The 17,598-nt window shown below is 45.7% G+C and overlaps 1 protein-coding gene across 1 annotated transcript in view; it reads left to right on the top strand.

Annotated features, from left to right (window-relative positions):
* The window catches only part of ADAM9 (ADAM metallopeptidase domain 9), a 159,569-nt gene that overhangs the window by 72,683 nt on the left and 69,288 nt on the right, over nucleotides 1–17,598 (top strand). The window contains exon 4 of the mRNA XM_040346239.1: nucleotides 3,483–3,561. Within this exon, the coding sequence (XP_040202173.1) occupies nucleotides 3,483–3,561 (79 nt within the window). The remainder of the gene's footprint in view (nucleotides 1–3,482; nucleotides 3,562–17,598) is intronic.

Genomic DNA, 17,598 nt, shown 5'->3' with positions numbered 1-17,598 from the left:
CCGACCTGTCAGAGCGCTGCTCTCCCCTATGGGGGATCGGATGACGACCGTAGAGTCCGTTGTCACCCGATCCGATCTGCCAGACGGAAGGAAAATTAGGGTTTTCCTCCGTCACACTTTGGTGGATTGGAGCCGGTCGGATGTCAGCGGGCATGTCGTAGCTGACATCCGTGGCTCCATAGAGGAGCACGGAGCGCCTGTTCAGGTCCGCCTAAAAAACTGTCAGGTCCGCCCGTGTGAAAGGGCCCTTGGAAGTAAAGAAGGGTATAAGTTCACAAATCTGTGAAAAGCGGTGTCTAAACATTGTTGAACAATTTCAGAATAATGTTTCTCAAGGCAAAATTGCAAAGAATGTCATCTACAGTACAAAATCCAATACTTTTTTTTTCCCCCCACTGTGTGTATGCAAATTGTGTGTGTGTGTGTGTATATATATATATATATATATGTATATATACACACACATATACACACACACACACCATGTCATATTCAGCTTCCAATCACAATGTGCACTCCATGTTTCCTGATCGTTATCAGTGGATGTATGGATATATGAGACGGCAAAGTCCCAACTTGTCAGTATTGTGTAATTTGTCTTCCTCATGCTCCTTTCTCTGAATTGTGTGATTCCAGCATGCTGCACCCTTGTTTATCAGGTGAAACTTCCCTTTGTAAGGAGAAGGTACTAGGAAACCTTCTATCATGATGTGTAGGGAGGGAGTAAGGAGGAGTCCTACTCGTAAGCATTCATTCCCTTCTCTCTACAACTAACCTTTCCATCATTATTATGTTATGGGTCGGCAATGCCGCTTAGACCAAATGGCAACATTTTAAAATGATTTTCAGGGACACTTTTATGCTTTGCTGGTGTTGCTAATTGTGTTATGCATGATACTGAGTGGCATAGGCTTTTTTATGCCGCGTACACACAATCGGTCAAACCGAAGAGAGCGGTCTGATGGACCGTTTTCATCAGACCAAACCGATCGTGTGTGGGCGCCATCGGTTATTTATCCATCAGTTAAAAAAATTCAATCTTGTTTTAAATTTAACCGATAGAAAAAAAAACGATTGATTGTAGGCACGTCCATCAGTTAAAAACCCGCGCATGCTCAGAATCAAGTCGACGCATGCTTGGAAGCATTGAACTTCATTTTTTTCAGCACGTCGTTGTGTTTTATGTCACCGCGTTCTGACCCGATCGGTTTTTTAACTGATGGGGTGTGTAGGCTCAGCTTCATCGGTTAACCGATGGAAAAATCCATCAGACCGGTTTCATCGGATGGACCGATCGTGTGTACGCGGCATTGAAGTTGAGTTCCACCCAAAAATGGAACCCCCTCCACCCCCTCCGGTGTCACATTTGGCAGCTTTCAGAGGGGAGGAGGGAGCAGATACCGGTGGTCTACACCACTTCTATACCACTTCCGACGCCTATTGAGCAGTAGAGAACAGAGAAGTGAAGTCACTTCCTGATTCCCTTACCGAGGATGGCGACAGATCGGCTTCGGCTGCCAACATCGCGGGCGCCCTGGCGCCTTGGACAGGTTAGTGTCCTTGATATTAAAAGACGGCAGCTGCTGTATTTGTAGTGACTGGCTTTTAATATTTTTTTTTTTTTTTTTTTTTTTTTAGTGGGACCTCCGCTTTAATGATTGTTGGGACTAAAAGAATTTTAAAATATTGTTTCTTTTTTAATGTGATAAATATTTTATAAACTAAGACATAATGAGCAATGAGTGTATGTGCGTTTTTTTTTTTTTGGAGTACAGCTTTAAATGTCTTTTTATATTAAACAGCTGTATATATGTGTTGTTGTAATTCTTCATTAAAAAAATATATATATTAATCGTAAAAATGATTATACAGGCTTTATATAGTACCAACAGTTTGCACACAAATGGCACGCGATTCTCCGTAAAACACATCTCGTCATTTCAGAAATGCTTTCACATTCCAGTCCCGCTCAGCCCATTGAACCTTCTCACTTCAAGGATAGCAGCCCAACACCCATTCATTGGAGCTCATCATGATTTACCCTGGAAAGCCCTTATGTCATTTTCTGGAATCTCTCTTGGTTAGCATGCAGGGACTTGCAGAGATTTTTCACAGTATATTTTTAATCATTCAGAGCTAGGCAAGATAATATTGAAAGCGGTATTAAACCCAAAACCAAAAATATATTGTATTGCAGCTTACCAATCATTAGATGTGGTGGCTGCATTTTCTTTTTTCTTTTACGCTTTGATTTCCTCTGTTGTCACCTGGTGATCTGGTCAGTAACACACCTCCTGTATTAGAGTGCCTCCACTCTGGAGGAAAGAGCACAGGGGGCAGCTTTTGGACAGTAGCAGCGTTGTTAATGTGGGGGGAGAGGAGTGTTAGATGTACTAGCAGATTTAGGCTCCATTCACAACTGAGTGTATCGATTTACTGCCATTTTGCAGGCATTTTTTTAAGCTTTTTGCAGCTTTTTACAAGCTTTTTAAAAGTGTTTTACAGCTTCAGGTGTTTTGTTTAGCCAAAAGAATCCACTAGGGGGAGGAGAGGGAGAGAAAATTAGAGGTATAGATGATATTTGAGGAGAAAACGCTTAAAGTGGGGGTTCACCCTAAAAACAAGTATATACCATTCAATCCAGCATACTGCCGACATGTACAGTATGCTGTTTTTTTTTTTTTTTCGGTTTACATACCGTAGTATAGGTATCCCCCCCCCCCCCCGCTTCCGGGTAGTGATTTCCGCGGGAGTGGGCGTTCCTATTCAGAGACTAAGTGATTGACGCATGACAAAAGCTTCACCCCCGGCGCATAATGCGCGTCACCAGTTTCTGAAAGATGCCGAACTGCGAGTCGGCTCTATACGGCACCTGCGCACCGAGTTTCGGCTTTTTTCGTAAACTGGTGACACGCCTTTTGCTGCGGTGGACACCATGCCAACATGGGGCATACTGACATAAGGTGGGAGAAAGCTACTTGGTTCAGGTCTGGGCACTTGGTTTGGACTTTTTACTTTATGAACTTTATTTACTATTTGTCTAATGAGCACAGCCCTTTTTTAACCAATTAAAGTCATGCCTTAACTGGGTGGGAAGGGGTTAATAAGTACCTTCCCATCCTTCTTTTTTTTTTTTTTTGTCCTATCCTTGTAGCATCCCATTGCTGCTGATCTTCTGCAGCAACTCCACATATATGTGCAACCCAGTGATGGCCCTATGGCATTTTTCAGGGCAGGTATCCTGATGATGATGACACTGGAGCCACTGGATTCCTTTGGTTCAGAAAACCAGCAATGCTGCGTGAACAGATTGTGAAGTATTCCAAAGATTACACAACTCTAAGACCTAACCACTACATTTTTAATGTGAAATGTGTAGTTTCAGGACAAAGCAGGCGCAATGTGTACATTGCATGTTGAATTAGAGATTTAACCTGTCATACTGAGATGATCATTTTACATTTTTTTTCCTGTTCTAACAGTGATTTGTTGGCCAAAGATTTCACGGTATATACATATGCAGAAAATGGAACAAGATTGGCAAGTCCGCTTCAAAAAGAGGTATGCCGTATGCGTGCTTACTAATGAAAACCCAGTGTTGTAATAAATTTAGCTTAGCAATGGTATCTCTGTTTGCTGTGTGCCCTTTGTCACTATATCGAACTGTGGCATCATGCTATTTGAACGTTTTGAACCTCTGCGCTTCATGACATGTCATTTGTCACTATATATTTCTGTAAGATCAACTTGACATATTTGCGCCTTCTGCAGTTTAGGTATTTGGTTATGTTGCTTAAAGTGTTACCTAACCCAGGACCCTGCATTCACTATATCTGGTCTCCCAAAGTACACAGAACATGGAAATGCAATTCTTTTTGTAAATATAAAGTGCTAAATTCCTTTTCTCATCAGCAGCATATAGCAGTCTTGTGACTTATATCAGTGTCTGTTGTAGGAGGAGTGTTTATTCTACTCTGACTGTCCTATGAGGCTGCAGGACCCCTGACCCTCTGTCTGGAAAGTGCAGATTTGGCCTGTGCCGATCATATGTACCCTCCCAAAAACCAAAAAAAGAAAAAAAAAAACAATACACACCTAACTGCAGAGTACCCTCAAGGCTCTGTACTTGTCAGGAGATGAATTGGGACAGTAAAAGAAGGTGAACCCTTAGATTTGCGGTCAGTGTAGGCAGGAGGTCAATCTGTCACTGCCATCTCTTGAGGACACCTCTGTTTGAGAAAGGCTTTCCTCTTTTTTTATTGGGTTAGATTTCTTTTTTTCTTTTAACCACTTAAGGATCGCTGCCACAACCGAGATATTCATCTTTACCATGGCCGGTCCTGTAAACGATAACGGCGGTCTCCGTGGCGGATTTGCTGCGAGATCACCATTATCGGCGGCGTGAGAGGCTCCCGCCGCTTACCGGAGCCGTTGGTAGCGGTGGAGGCGATCGGGTCCTTCTCTCTGCTTGGTGTGGATACGAGTGAGGGCAAGAAGGCCCCCACCCATCTCCATAGCAGGGCGGAAGCAACATCAAAACGTCACTTCCGCCCATGCTTCTTAAAGGAATATTTTCTTGTTGTCATTTTTTCAAATGACAATTTATTTTTTATTATTGCATTTTAGTCTAAATATGAGATTTGAGTTCTGTTTGACCCCAGATCTCATATTTAAGAGGGCCTGTCATGCTTTTTTCTATTACAAGGGATGTGTAGAAATAAATAAAATCAATTAAAATAAATAAGAAAACAAAAAATATTTTTTTTAAAGCGCCCCGTCCCGACGAGCGTGCGTGCAGAAGCGAACCCATACGTGAGTAGTGCCCGCATATGAAAACGGTGTTCAAACCGCACAAGTGAGGTATTGCCGCAATCGTTGGAGCGAGAGCAACAATTCTAGCCCTAGACCTCCTCTGTAACTCAAAAGATGCAACCTATAGAATTTTTTAAACGTCACCTATGGCGATTTTTAAAGGTTAAAGTTTGTTGCCATTCCACGAGCGGGCGCAATTTTGAAGCGTGACATGTTGGGTATCATTTTACTCGGCGTTGCATTATCTTTCACAGTATAAAAGAAAATTGGGCTAACTTTACTGTTGTCTTATTTTTGTATTAAAAAAAGTGATTTTTTCCCAAAAAAGTACGCTTGTAATACCTCTGCGCAAATACGGTGTGACAAAAAATGTTGCAATGACCGCTATTTTATTCTCTAGGCAGGGTGTTAGAAAAAAAATGATATAATGTTTGTGGGTTCTAAGCAATTTTCTAGCAAAAAAAACCTGTTTTAAACTTGTAAACACAGAGTCTGAAAAACAGGCTCGGTCCTTAAGTGGTTAAAGTGAACCTACTGCAAAGTCATGTTAAAATCAGTGGGGTAATTTATAAATTATTTTCCCCTGGAAAAAGACATTTCAACCTTTTATGACTTGACTTCTGTGGTCAAAGATCTTGGAAAGATTCCTGTGAAATGTTTTCTCACACAATGGTTCCGTGGTTGTGTTGATCTAGATCAGGGGTCTCAAACTATTGGCCCTCCAGCTGTTCCGGAACTACAAGTCTCATCATGCCTCTGCCTGTGGGAGTCATGCTTGTAACTGTCAGCCTTGCAATGCCTCATGGGACTTGTAGTTTTGCAATAGCTGGAGAGCCGTCAGTTTGAAACCCCTGATCTAGATGCATATGTACAGTGAAATTACAAAAACGAAATCTCACTCTGCTGTAACCTCCCTCTTTTACTTCCTTTTTTCAGTTTTTCTAGTGAATAACCTAGAACCCATCTTGGGTAATATTATCATGTGCTCATTCACTAGAAAAACTGAAAAAAGGAAGTAAGAGGGAGGTTACAGCAGAGTCAGATTTAGTTTTTGTAATTTCACTGTACATATGCATCTAGATCAATGCAACCACGGAACCATTGTGTGAGAAAACATTTCACAGGAATCTTTCCAAGATCTTTGACCACAGAAGTCAAGTTTATACAGAAGCTGTCCTATGCTGCATTTTCTTCTGATGCCGCGTACTCACGATTGGTCAAACCGATGAGAACGGTCTGAAGGACCGTTTTCATCGGACCAAACCGATCGCGTGTGGGCCCCATCGGTTATTTATTCATAGGTTAAAAAAAAGCCATCTTGTTTTAAATTTAACCGATGGATACCTATCCGATAGAACAAAACCGATCGTTTGTAGGCACGTCCATCGGTTAAAAATCCAGGCATGTTCAGAATTAAGTCGGCGCATGCTTGGAAGCATTGAACTTCGTTTTTTTCAGCACGTCGTTGTGTTTTATGTCACCGCGTCCATCAGACCGTTCTCATCGGTTTGACCGATCGTGTGTACGTGGCATCACTGTTGCTTTTTCAGAGCATTCACCAATCTACAAAAGTTCTACACGCGTCTCTGAAGAAATAATAGTGTGTTTCAGGGTTACCAACCCAGGACTTTTTTCAGCGGGAATGCACCTCCAGCGCTGAATGTATGCAATGACAAGGAGTGCTGGGGTGTGATGGAGGGTCTACTGACACTGGCTGCTGGGGTATCTATTATTGATGGAGGTGATCTATTTTTGCGTGGCAATCTTTTTTTGGTGGAGGAACTTTTGTTACTGGGGGGTTAATTGTTGCTAGAAGAGATCTACTGATAGACTCTCTGGCAGCCAGTAGACACCCCTATTGATGCTGGCGCGGGTGGAAGAGAATCAAATCGAATCTATTGCTGCAGGCTGCAGGGGATCTATTTTATTGCTTTTCTTGTTATTTCAAAATTCCATACAAATTACTTGGCAATACAAAATGATACTTGGCTCTATATTCTCTAAGAGGGGCCTTACTGGAAGTTAGGAAGAGGGTGGAACCAGGGGTCGGTGCTCGGAGATGGGTAGAGGCGGAACCAAGGGTCAGTGCTCGGAGGTAGGTAAGGGCGGAACCAAGGATCAGTGCTCGGAGGTGGGTAAGGGTGGAACCAAGGGTCAGTGCTCGGAGGTAGGTAGGGGCGGTACCAAAGGTCAGTGCTCAGAGGTGGGTAGGGGGCAGAGACACAAAGTGGCTTAGAAGGGGAGGAGTGCCTGCACCTATCCTCTGAGAGAAAAAAAGCACTGTACCAACCAATCGGGACCATGCTGACTATATTAATTTGCAATCTGGTTGATAAGTTCCTGCAGCATGCTCAAAGCTCTGTGCATTGACATTTTTTAATAATATCTAATATATGCTATTATAGCGTTGAAAAATGAACAAATATATATAAACGAAAGTTACATTGGTATGTATGCAGAACAACACTTTTGGGCATCCATACCCTTCATCAGGTTTACAGTAAGTAAGTAAGACACATTCAAACAAGCAAACCCTTGGCAGAATCCAAATAGATTCAGTAAGGAATTAGGGTGGGGCGGGGGGTTGCAAACAGGCATTTCTTTCTCGTACATCACGGGACACAGAGCGGCATATTCATTACTAGTGGGTTATATGGAGTACCTTCAGGTGATGGACACTGGCAATCTCAAACAGGAAGTGCCCCTCCCTATATAACCCCCTCCCATAGGAGGAGTACCTCAGTTTTTTCGCCAGTGTCTTAGGTGTTGGTGCACGTTGAGGCTGTCCCTGTAGTAGTCCTTGGGACCAGGGCCAGCTGACCGGATCCGTCCAAGGTGCTTCATAGCCAAAGTGGACGGTACCCGGGCCCCAATTCGTGGATGGGGTTTTGCCTATAATGCCTCTCCTTGGAGGGCTGGACCCTGGGTTCCAGGTCTGGTTTCTAACCTAGAGAATACCTGTTGCCAGTGGTGCTGTATAGGTCCAGGTTGTGGTGTTCTTTTAAGACCCCAGTCCCTGAAGGTCTATGACCATACCCACGGTGAAGGGTGAAGATTGGGCCTCTTGCAGAGCAATACCCTGCGGCGTGGAAAGGTAAGCAGGGGGCCTACGGAACTTGGTTTGTCAGTAGGCTTCCTACAGGGGATTCTTGGGCAGCCTATTTATGCCTCTGTGCATGGGCAAAGGAGAACCACAAAGTTTTCAAACGGGATGGCTCAAAACACCCAGGTATAGTTCCCCTGGCTGGGCTAGTAGGCTGCTGCTGCTTCTGTCACAAGGAGGGCCTTTTTTTGGGCAGGGTGTTCCACAGAGAAGGAACCATACCATTAGGGAGACAGTTTAAAGCTTCCCTTTTACCTGTGTCTGCTGCTCCAGCGTCTAAGGTCCTGGTGTCTCCTCTCCACATGGCTTCCTGCTTCCCCTAGCGGCGTTTGACGCGCGCGCATGCGCGCGCTTTTACTTATCTGTGCGTGCGCGGCGACGCCGCGGGGAGGGGGCGGTTGACGCCGGACGGCTCCTCCCCCCTGCACACAGGGAGGATAAATCCTGGAGGGCTGTTCAGTCTGTAAAGGCTGTGAGGGGACACGGAGCAGCGATGCTGGCTACAGCATAGGAAGGTTTGACAGAGCTTTCTGGCACAGTGACACCCGGTGGCAGTTGTGGGAAGTACACCTTACTAAGGAGCCTCTGGCTTAAAAGTTTGCATTCAAGCCTGTGTACTAAGCAGCGCCTTTGAACACTTAGGGTGCTCACCTAGCCCAGCATTAGGGGGTCAATACCAGACAAAAAAAAAATAAAAAATATTTTTTCTGGTTGAAGCCCTTGGGGCTCAGTATTGATTTTTCCCTTTTTATAGGTTATGGGAGGTTTGGAGTCCCTCTAACATTACCCTATCCTATTGTTTCACATTTATTTGATTATATGTGTATTTTCTCCAGCTATTACAGTCAGTTGTATACTAGCGGAGTGCCTCAGAATTTGTATATTATGGCTCCTAAGGGTGCAGGTAGCGCTAAGAAAGCTAAAACGGTTAAAAAACCAAAAGGTTCTCCATCGGGCTCTGAGGATATCCAAAATCTAGTGGCCCCTACTACTCCGGAATGCCCGGAAGTTGTCCTAGGTGAGCCATCAGGGTTGCTAGGTGCTATGGCTGGCCCTACTCAACCAGCTCCTTCCTATGTAACTGAAGAGATGTTAGCCTCCACCTTGGGTGGATTGGAAAGGAGGATGGCCGCTCTAATTACGGCATCTTTGGCAGGGAAGAAGCGGGTTAGATCCCCGTCTCCCAGGTCTGAGTCTCTGGAGGAGGATATCCTCTCCGACTGACGAATTGGAGGATCAAGGAGACCAGACAGAGGGAGGTCAGGATCACCTTGACCATTTAGGTTCTGAGGATTCTACAATAGAGGAACCTTTTTCAGCTTCTCACGCAGAAAGACTGTGGGTTCAGTCCCTAACGTATATGGTGCGGTTGGCTTTTAAGATACCTGTGCCTCAGCCTCTGGCCTCCGCGGTATCCTCATTGGGCTCCCTGAAAGCGCCCCAAGCCAATTTGGTATTCCCGGTACATCCTTTGTTAAAGGACCTGATTTTTCAGGACTGGGCTAAGCCAGACAGGTAACCCTTAGAGGAAGAGTTTTCAAAGAGATGGGCTGTCCCTACTGTGGACGCAGCCATCTCATGTGTGAACAGATCTTTAACTTGTCCTGTAGAAAACTTGCAGGTGTTTAAGGATCCGGTTGATAAACGCTTGGAAACATTACTTAAGGCCTCCTTTACTTCAGCAGGGGCGATAGTTCAGCCCGCTGTGGCTGCTATTGGAGTGGCCCAAGCATTATCAGATAAGACTAAGCAAATGCTTAAACTTATCCCTGCCCAGCAGGCAGAGGAATTTTGGATATACCCAGGGCTATACGCTTTACGGTGGATGCTATCAAGGACTCCATCCAGCAGGCGTCACGTTTATCCTTATTTCTAATCCATATGAGAAGGCTCTTATGGTTGAAGAATTTGGAGGCTGAGCCCCCGTGCAAAAAACTCCTGGTAGGGTTCCCTTCCATGGAGGACGTCTCTTCGGAGAAGACTTGGATAGATATATTCAGACTATATCAAGCGGCAAAAGCACTCTCTTGCCAGTCAAGAAGAAGGCCCGAGGGCCCGCATTTAGGCGCCAGCCCTCCCCGGGGCAGGGGCCCTCTAATACCAAACAGTATCGACGGCCTCCTGCAAGATCAGGCATTAACAATAAGCCGCAGGGCCAAGCCACTGGGGGCAAGAAGCAGTGGTACCGCAAGCCTGCGAAGCCAGCCCCCAAGTCGGCCCTATGAAGGGGCGCCCCCACCCACGATGGTGGGGGGAAGGCTGCGTCTCTTTGCAGAGGTTTGGGAGGCCACCATTCCCGACTGCTGGGTACGGTCTTCCGTGACCACGGGCTACAAGCTAGAATTTCTAAAATTCCCTCCTCCTCATTACCAGGAGTCAAGAGTACCAGGCGACCCTGTGAAAGGAGCCGCATTGATGGCGGCATTGAATCATCTGCTATGCCAGAAGGTGATAGTAGAAGTACCAGTCCGGGAACAGGGATTGGGGTTCTACTCCAACCTGTTTATCATCCCAAAGCCCAACGGCGATGTCAGGCCAATTTTGGACTTAAAGGGAGTAAATGCGTATCTAAAGGTCCGCTCATTCCGGACGGAAACTATTCGGTCAGCTGTCGCCGTGCTCCAGAAGGACGACTTCATGGCGTCCATAGACATAAAGGATGCTTACCTTCATGTGCCAATTTTTCAGCCACATCAAGTATTCTATGCTTCTCGGTGGCTCAGCGTCATTTCCAATTGTGGCGCTCCCCTTCGGGTTGGCTACGGCCCCCCGGGTATTCACGAAGGTCCTAGCCCCAATCCTAGCCAATCTAAGGATCCAGGGGGTCACGGTCCTGGCTTACCTGGACGACCTCTTGGTCGTAGACCATTCGTCTCCTGGCCTGGAAAGAGCAGTGGCCCTCACGGTTCAGTACCTCGAGAGGTTCGGCTGGGTCCTAAATCGAGACAAGTCAGCATTCCTGCCCACAAGGCAGCTGGATTATCTCGGCATGAGATTGGATACAGAACAACAGAGGGTGTTTCTACCCCTATTAAAGGCCATCAAAGAGCTAATACAAATGGTTCTAAGCAAGAGAAGGCCAACTGTTCGCCTATGTATGCGGCTACTAGGCAAGATGGTGGCCACATTCGAGACGGTTCCGTAAGCTCAGAGCCACACTCGCATCCTGCAGGCAGCCATCCTGTCAGCCTGGAGCAAGAGGCCTCAGGCCTTAGAAATTCCTTGGCCACTCTCACCAAGAGTGCGGCAAAGTCTAGCTTGGTGGTTAAACCCTCAGAATCTCCTGAAGGGAAAGACTTTCAGTCCTGTGACCTGGAAGATAGTAACCACAGACGCCAGCCTGATGGGCTGGGGAGCAATTTTGGATGGTTGCACTCGCCAGGGCTCTTGGGCAGCAGCAGAGAAGCAGTTGCCCATCAATATCTTGGAGCTCAGAGCTGCTCGACTAGCCCTCAGGGCTTGGACGTCCAAACTACAAGGGTTCCCGGTGAAAATACAATCGGACAATGCCACGGCGGTGGCATATATATAAATCACCAAGGGGGAACCAAGAGTCAAGCCGCTCAGAAAGAAGTGAGCTTGATTTTCTTGTGGGCAGAAGCCCATGTGCCCTGCATATCGGCTATATTCATTCCCGGAGTCGACAACCTACAGGCGGACTTCTTAAGTCGCCAGACTCTGTTGCCGGGGGAGTGGTCTCTGCATCCACAGGTCTTTCAGACACTCTGCCAGAAATGGGGAGTGCCGGACGTGGATATCATGGCATCGAGACTGAACAAGAAGCTAGACAGGTTCATGTCCCGCACAAGGGATCCCAGGGCCTGCGGAACCGATGCGTTAGTTTGCCCTTGGCATCAGTTCAAACTTCTTTATGCATTTTCCCCGATCCAGTTACTACCCCGCCTGCTGCGCAGGATCAGGGTGGAGCACATACCAGTCTTCCTGGTAGCTCCAGCATGGCCCAGAAGGGCATGGTTTTCACTAATCCTAAGGATGGTAGTGGGAGACCCTTGGACTCTTCCTCTACGGCCAGTACTGCTATCGCAAGGTCCGATCCTCCACCCTGCCTTACGGCATCTAAATTTGACGGCCTGGAAGCTGAATCCCTGATTCTCAGGGGTAGAGGTCTGTCTCAGAAAGTAATCTCTACCCTAATCAGAGCCAGGAAACCGGTCTCTAGGGTGATTTATTACAGGGTCTGGAAGGCCTATGTAGGCTGGTGTGAGTCCAAGTTATGGCTTTCTCGTAAGTTTACCATCGATAGAGTATTAAGTTTTCTCCAGCTAGGAGTGGGTAGAGGACTGGCATTAAGCACAATCAAAGGACAGATTTCAGCTTTGTCAGTATGGTTTCAGCGGCCGCTGGCCACCCACTCGCTGGTTAAGACCTTCATTCAAGGGGTCTTGCGTATTAATCCTCCAGTTAAATCCCCGCTTTGTCCGTGGGATTTAAATCTTGTTCTGTCAAGTTTACAGAAACAACCTTTTGAGCCGTTGGCTGAAATTCCTTTGGTTTTACTGACAAGGAAGTTAGTATTTTTGGTCGCCATAGTTTCCGCCAGAAGAGTATCGGAACTGGCAGCCTTATCCTGTAAGGAACCATATCTTATTTTACATAAGGACAAGGTCGTTCTCCGCCCTCATCCTTCCTTCCTACCAAAGGTTATATCCAGTTTTCATCTAAACCAGGATTTGGTATTACCATCCTTCTTTCCTATACCTACTTCCAGAAAGGAAGGGTTGCTGCATACCTTGGATATTGTCAGGGCCATGAAGGCCTATCTTAAAGCTACAGAGAAGATCCGGAAAACAGATGTGTTGTTCATTTTACCGGATGGGCCCAAGAAGGGGCAGGCAACTGCAAAATCCACCATCTCGAGGTGGATTAAACAGTTAATCACTCAGGCCTACGGCTTGAAGGGGTTGCCTCCTCAGTTATCATTAAAGGCTCATTCTACTAGGGCCATGGGCGCCTCCTGGGCAGCACACCACCAGATCTCTATGGCTCAAGTTTGCAAGGCGGCAACCTGGTCTTCTGTCCACACGTTTACAAGGTTCTACCAGTTGGACGTAAGAAGGAATACTGATGCAGCCTTTGGGCAGGCAGTGCTGCGGGCTGCAGTTTGAGACCCTCGGAGTCCGGGGGCTCCCTTTTGAGTAAAATTTAAAATTTAAATTTATTTTTCTCAACTAAGTTGGATTTATTATGATTTGAGTATATCTCTAAATTAAATCCTTTTGTCTTGGGAAGATGTCTCCCTCCCCTCATTGTAAGCATTGCTTTGGGACATCCCACTAGTAATGAATATGCCGCTCTGTGTCCCGTGATGTACGAGAAAGAAAAAGGGATTTTTAATACAGCTTACCTGTAAAATCCTTTTCTTGGAGTACATCACGGGACACAGAGCTCCCACCCCTCTTATGGGGACCATTTTGGGAGGCATACTGCTTGCTACAAAACTGAGGTACTCCTCCTATGGGAGGGGGTTATATAGGGAGGGGCACTTCCTGTTTGAGATTGCCAGTGTCCATCACCTGAAGGTACTCCATATAACCCACTAGTAATGAATATGCCGCTCTGTGTCCCGTGATGTACTCCAAGAAAAGGATTTTACAGGTAAGCTGTATTAAAAATCCCTTTTTTTGGTCCCATAGACTCCAATAGGAGTGCCTGTAAAAGAGACACATACATTTTTGTGCCTGAAGTGCGCCTTTTCTCCTCTAGAACTGTTTTCCTCCGCTTGCCCAGTCCAGATAACAAACTCATGAAACTTGATACAGTTGAAAAAATTTATCTTACAAAGCTTGAAACTGTCCCAAAAAACACTCTCCAAAATCGCCAGCAATATACTCTGCAGGCCAAAATGTCTGGAATAGGTAATTATCTGATGACCTGACAGAGAATTAAGAAACTGATTAAAGTAAAGCTGTTAAAGAGGGAATCATTCATTAGCCAGAGTCCTTTTTTTTTTCTTTTCCACCCACCATATTCCCATGACCTATGACCTAGAGATGAGCTCAGATGTGTTTGGATGCTCTTCCAAAGCTCATTGATTGAGTTTGTCAGGAAGCTGTCACCATTAATGGGCCAATCATCTGTAGTGGGAGAGTTCCTCACCCCTCAGCCACACCTATACAAGTGACGTGTATTCGTGGGAAATGTCCTGGCCACAGATGACTAGCGCATACAGGTGACAGACTGCTGGCGGACTTGGCCATGTGTGTTTGGAAGAGCATCCAAATACACCTGAGCTCATCTCTACAGTAAACCTGAAGGGTGGAGATGCCAGTGTATTGTCACATTCTGCTGACTATCGTAGAATGCTGCGGAAGTCATGTGGCGGCCAACTGCGCATGTGCAATGCGTTCCAACCGCAAGTGCGATGCGTTCCACAGGATTTACGACACTACCCTTCAGTGAACCCATCACAATTTGTCACGGAAGTGACGTATTACCATAGACGGAGCGGGGGGGGGAGAGATATTGAGATACATTCAGAGCGAGAGAGAGATCATGTACATATATTTTATATAAGGGAAGTAATGCACATAGGGGAGGTAATCCCCTCCCTGAGCCCCGGTTCTCTTAGTATCTCTATATCTGTATCCCTCTCTCGCTCTGAATGTATCTCAGTATCTCTATATCTCTATTTCTCTCTCGCTCTGAATGTGTGTCTCTCTCTCTCTCTCTCTCTCTCTCTCCCCCCGCTCCGTCTATGGTAATACGTCACTACCGTGACAAATTGTGATGGGTTCACTGAAGGGTAGTGTCGTAAATCCTGTGGAATGCATCGCACTTGCGGTTGGAACACATTGCGCATGCGCAGTTGTCCGCCACGTGACTTCCGCAGCATTCTACGATAGGCAGCAGAATGTGACACTGCACCGGAAACTGTTGTTCAGTGAACTTACCTGTGTTTCTTTATTTGTAAGGCAGCAGAAAACAAACCTATGGTTTGGATTTGTCACATGGTTGTTCAGGATACCATTTCTTCTTGAGCCCTGGTTCACACTGGGTACGATTTGGAACGATTTGAGATGCGATTTGACATGTCAAATCGCATCTCAAATCGGCGGCAATTGTCAGCAATGGCACTGTCCTAATCAGTGCGACACCGCATCTGCGATTTCAAAAAGTAGTTCCTGTACTACTTTTTGCGATTTCGGGCCGCGATTTACATTAAATTCCAGCCGAAATCGCGGCAAAATCGCGGCAAAATCGCGCATTTTACCGCGATTTTGAATTCGCAGCAGTGTGAACCTAGGCAAAAAGTACTTGGGAACCGTTTGATGTTTTGTTATGGACATGTATTACATTCCCAGAAAAGCTCACCCCTATTTTGAACTATATATGGCGAATCGCATATCTACACAATTACAAAAGACAACTTTTACTGTTCAAGATGTGATTTCATTCATCTTCAGTAACAATGCTATATTCACTACCCTCTTGTGAGTGGAAAAATGGAGGTAGACACTCAGTAAATGGCATTATTTAGTATGCTTTGATGATTTAGCTCTTGCATTTGAAAGTAAACCCCATGACTGAAGGGAAGAACTGTATAGTTGACTTGAAGGCCTGGTGTCCTTTATTTGTCGAATGTAAAGAGGCCACACTTAAAGTGGATGTAAACCCTCCATACACCCAGTGAAGTGAACAACCTCAGATGATAAACTGAGATGAAACAAATCTCCCTACATAAGTTTTACATCCATATCTGCGGTCTTCACATTTATATACTGTTTAGAAAGTTCAGATCGTTAGGAAATTTTCTCTTCCTGTTCGACACAGAGTGTGATGTCTGGGCATACAGACTAAAATTGCTGATTGGAGGAAAGGCACACACCCCCTCTCATCATAGGCAGAGACTCTCAGAGGTGTTTTGTAACAGGGCCAGCTGCCTGTTAATCTATTTATAGCAACCTCCCCAGACAGAAATTTTAGGCTGCTTTTATCTGATGTGTCTGAGAATTTGTCAGAAGTTATCTGGCTGATAAAGAGGAAGTGGTCAGCAGACAGCTATTGGACTTGGCTCTTTGAAAATAGATAACCAAACACTGCAGGTATATGTGCCCAGCTCAAATTTCATGAATTGGGTTTACATCCCCTTTAACTTTTATTTATGATTTAGAATAAAATTGATCAGAGCTTTGGTCTGCTCCCCTCACCCACCCCAGCCCCTGAGTCCTAGGGCTCAGGTACCCTGCGTTGACCCCTGGCCTCGATCAGAGGGTTGTTGTTGTTTTATAGTCTACTTCCTATGGCACATCCTTTTTGTGTTTTTTTTCATGGAATTCTACATTGTGTCTATTGCTCATATGCCCTGCGAGGGATGTTGCGACTGTTCTCCATTTTATATTTCAATAACAATCATTGTACAAGAAAATTGATCAGAGCTTTGCGATCAGATTTTTGAAAACAGTAGAAAACATCAACCTATATTTTAGAGTGCAAATTTTTTCATTTCTTTGAACTCCTATCCCATTTTTTTTTTAATCATGGCCTGTATTGTGCCATGTCCTGTTTTTTTGTCAGGCCACAGGAACTGGTGATAAGATAAAAAGACAGTGGAGGTCAGAGGCTGGCTGCATGTTTAGGAAATGAGCCAGTCTCCAGTAATCTGACTGAGTAATGAATACGGTTTTCCTGCTGCATAGATCATCAATCAGATGTCTGACACATTTTCATTCTGGGGTCATATAATGTAATCTAAGGCTTGCAAAATTCACTTTTATTTCAGCTGACAAACAGGTCATCACTTTACAGCACTTCATTTTGCTGATCGTTTTTTCTTGTAGGTACTTGATCGTTATTTCTACGTAATATGCACTTTTGAGAAATACATGCTTTTCAATGAACTTCATTGTGTAAATGCACGTCAGATTATCAGAATTAGAAGATAAATCCTTTTCTGTACTGTACACTGGAGGCGGCCATGTTATGGAATACATGAGAATTGGCCATTATGAATGGCCTAACTTTGTAGCTCCTGTTGTCCTATATTTGTGTAGCGCCTGTGTACTTTCAGGTACAGGTGCAATTCTAAATTTAAGGGGGATGAGAGAGTTAGTTAGCTCTCATCCAGTTGATTTGTTAAATTGGGTCTCTGTTTCAGCTGGGCTGTACTGTGGGCTAATTTTGTTGTTGCTGCGGTGTTGTACCACCCCGGAGCGACAGGTGGCGCCAGTGTAGGCCAGGCTAGGGTCTCTCTTGCCAGCAGCCAATCAGGAGGGTTTTTCCCTTGCAGGGCATGCTGGGAGAGTGTACTTCTGGAGCAGACGCGATTGGGCGGGGTTCTTGTTCATGGTGTGGTGCCCACCTTCAGGGTGACCACACATCGCGGCCCCCGGCGATATGGCCTACCAGGCCGGGGTGCGCGTGCCACACGGTGTTCCTGGTTCCGGGACCATGTTGGCCCGGAACATTTAAAGCTGTGGCGGGGCTCCAGTAATCGACTGGGCCCCAACTCTGAGGAGATCCCAAGCAAGATATCTGTTCGGTGAGGAGTCCGTCTGAGGAGCGCCAATGAGAGGCTGGCGGTCCAACAGGGCCTAGACAATCCACCGGGGATCGAGGTAACCGGACACTGAGGGGGTGGATGTTGGCCACCTGTCAGTCGCTAACCCAATTGAAACTACCTGAGAAAGATTTAGGCAAGAAGAAGTTTACTGAGGAGAACAGTC

The sequence above is a fragment of the Rana temporaria genome, chromosome 3, assembly GCF_905171775.1.
Source record: "Rana temporaria chromosome 3, aRanTem1.1, whole genome shotgun sequence".
Classification (NCBI taxonomy): domain Eukaryota; kingdom Metazoa; phylum Chordata; class Amphibia; order Anura; family Ranidae; genus Rana; species Rana temporaria.
This window is presented reverse-complemented; position numbering and strand designations above follow the sequence as displayed.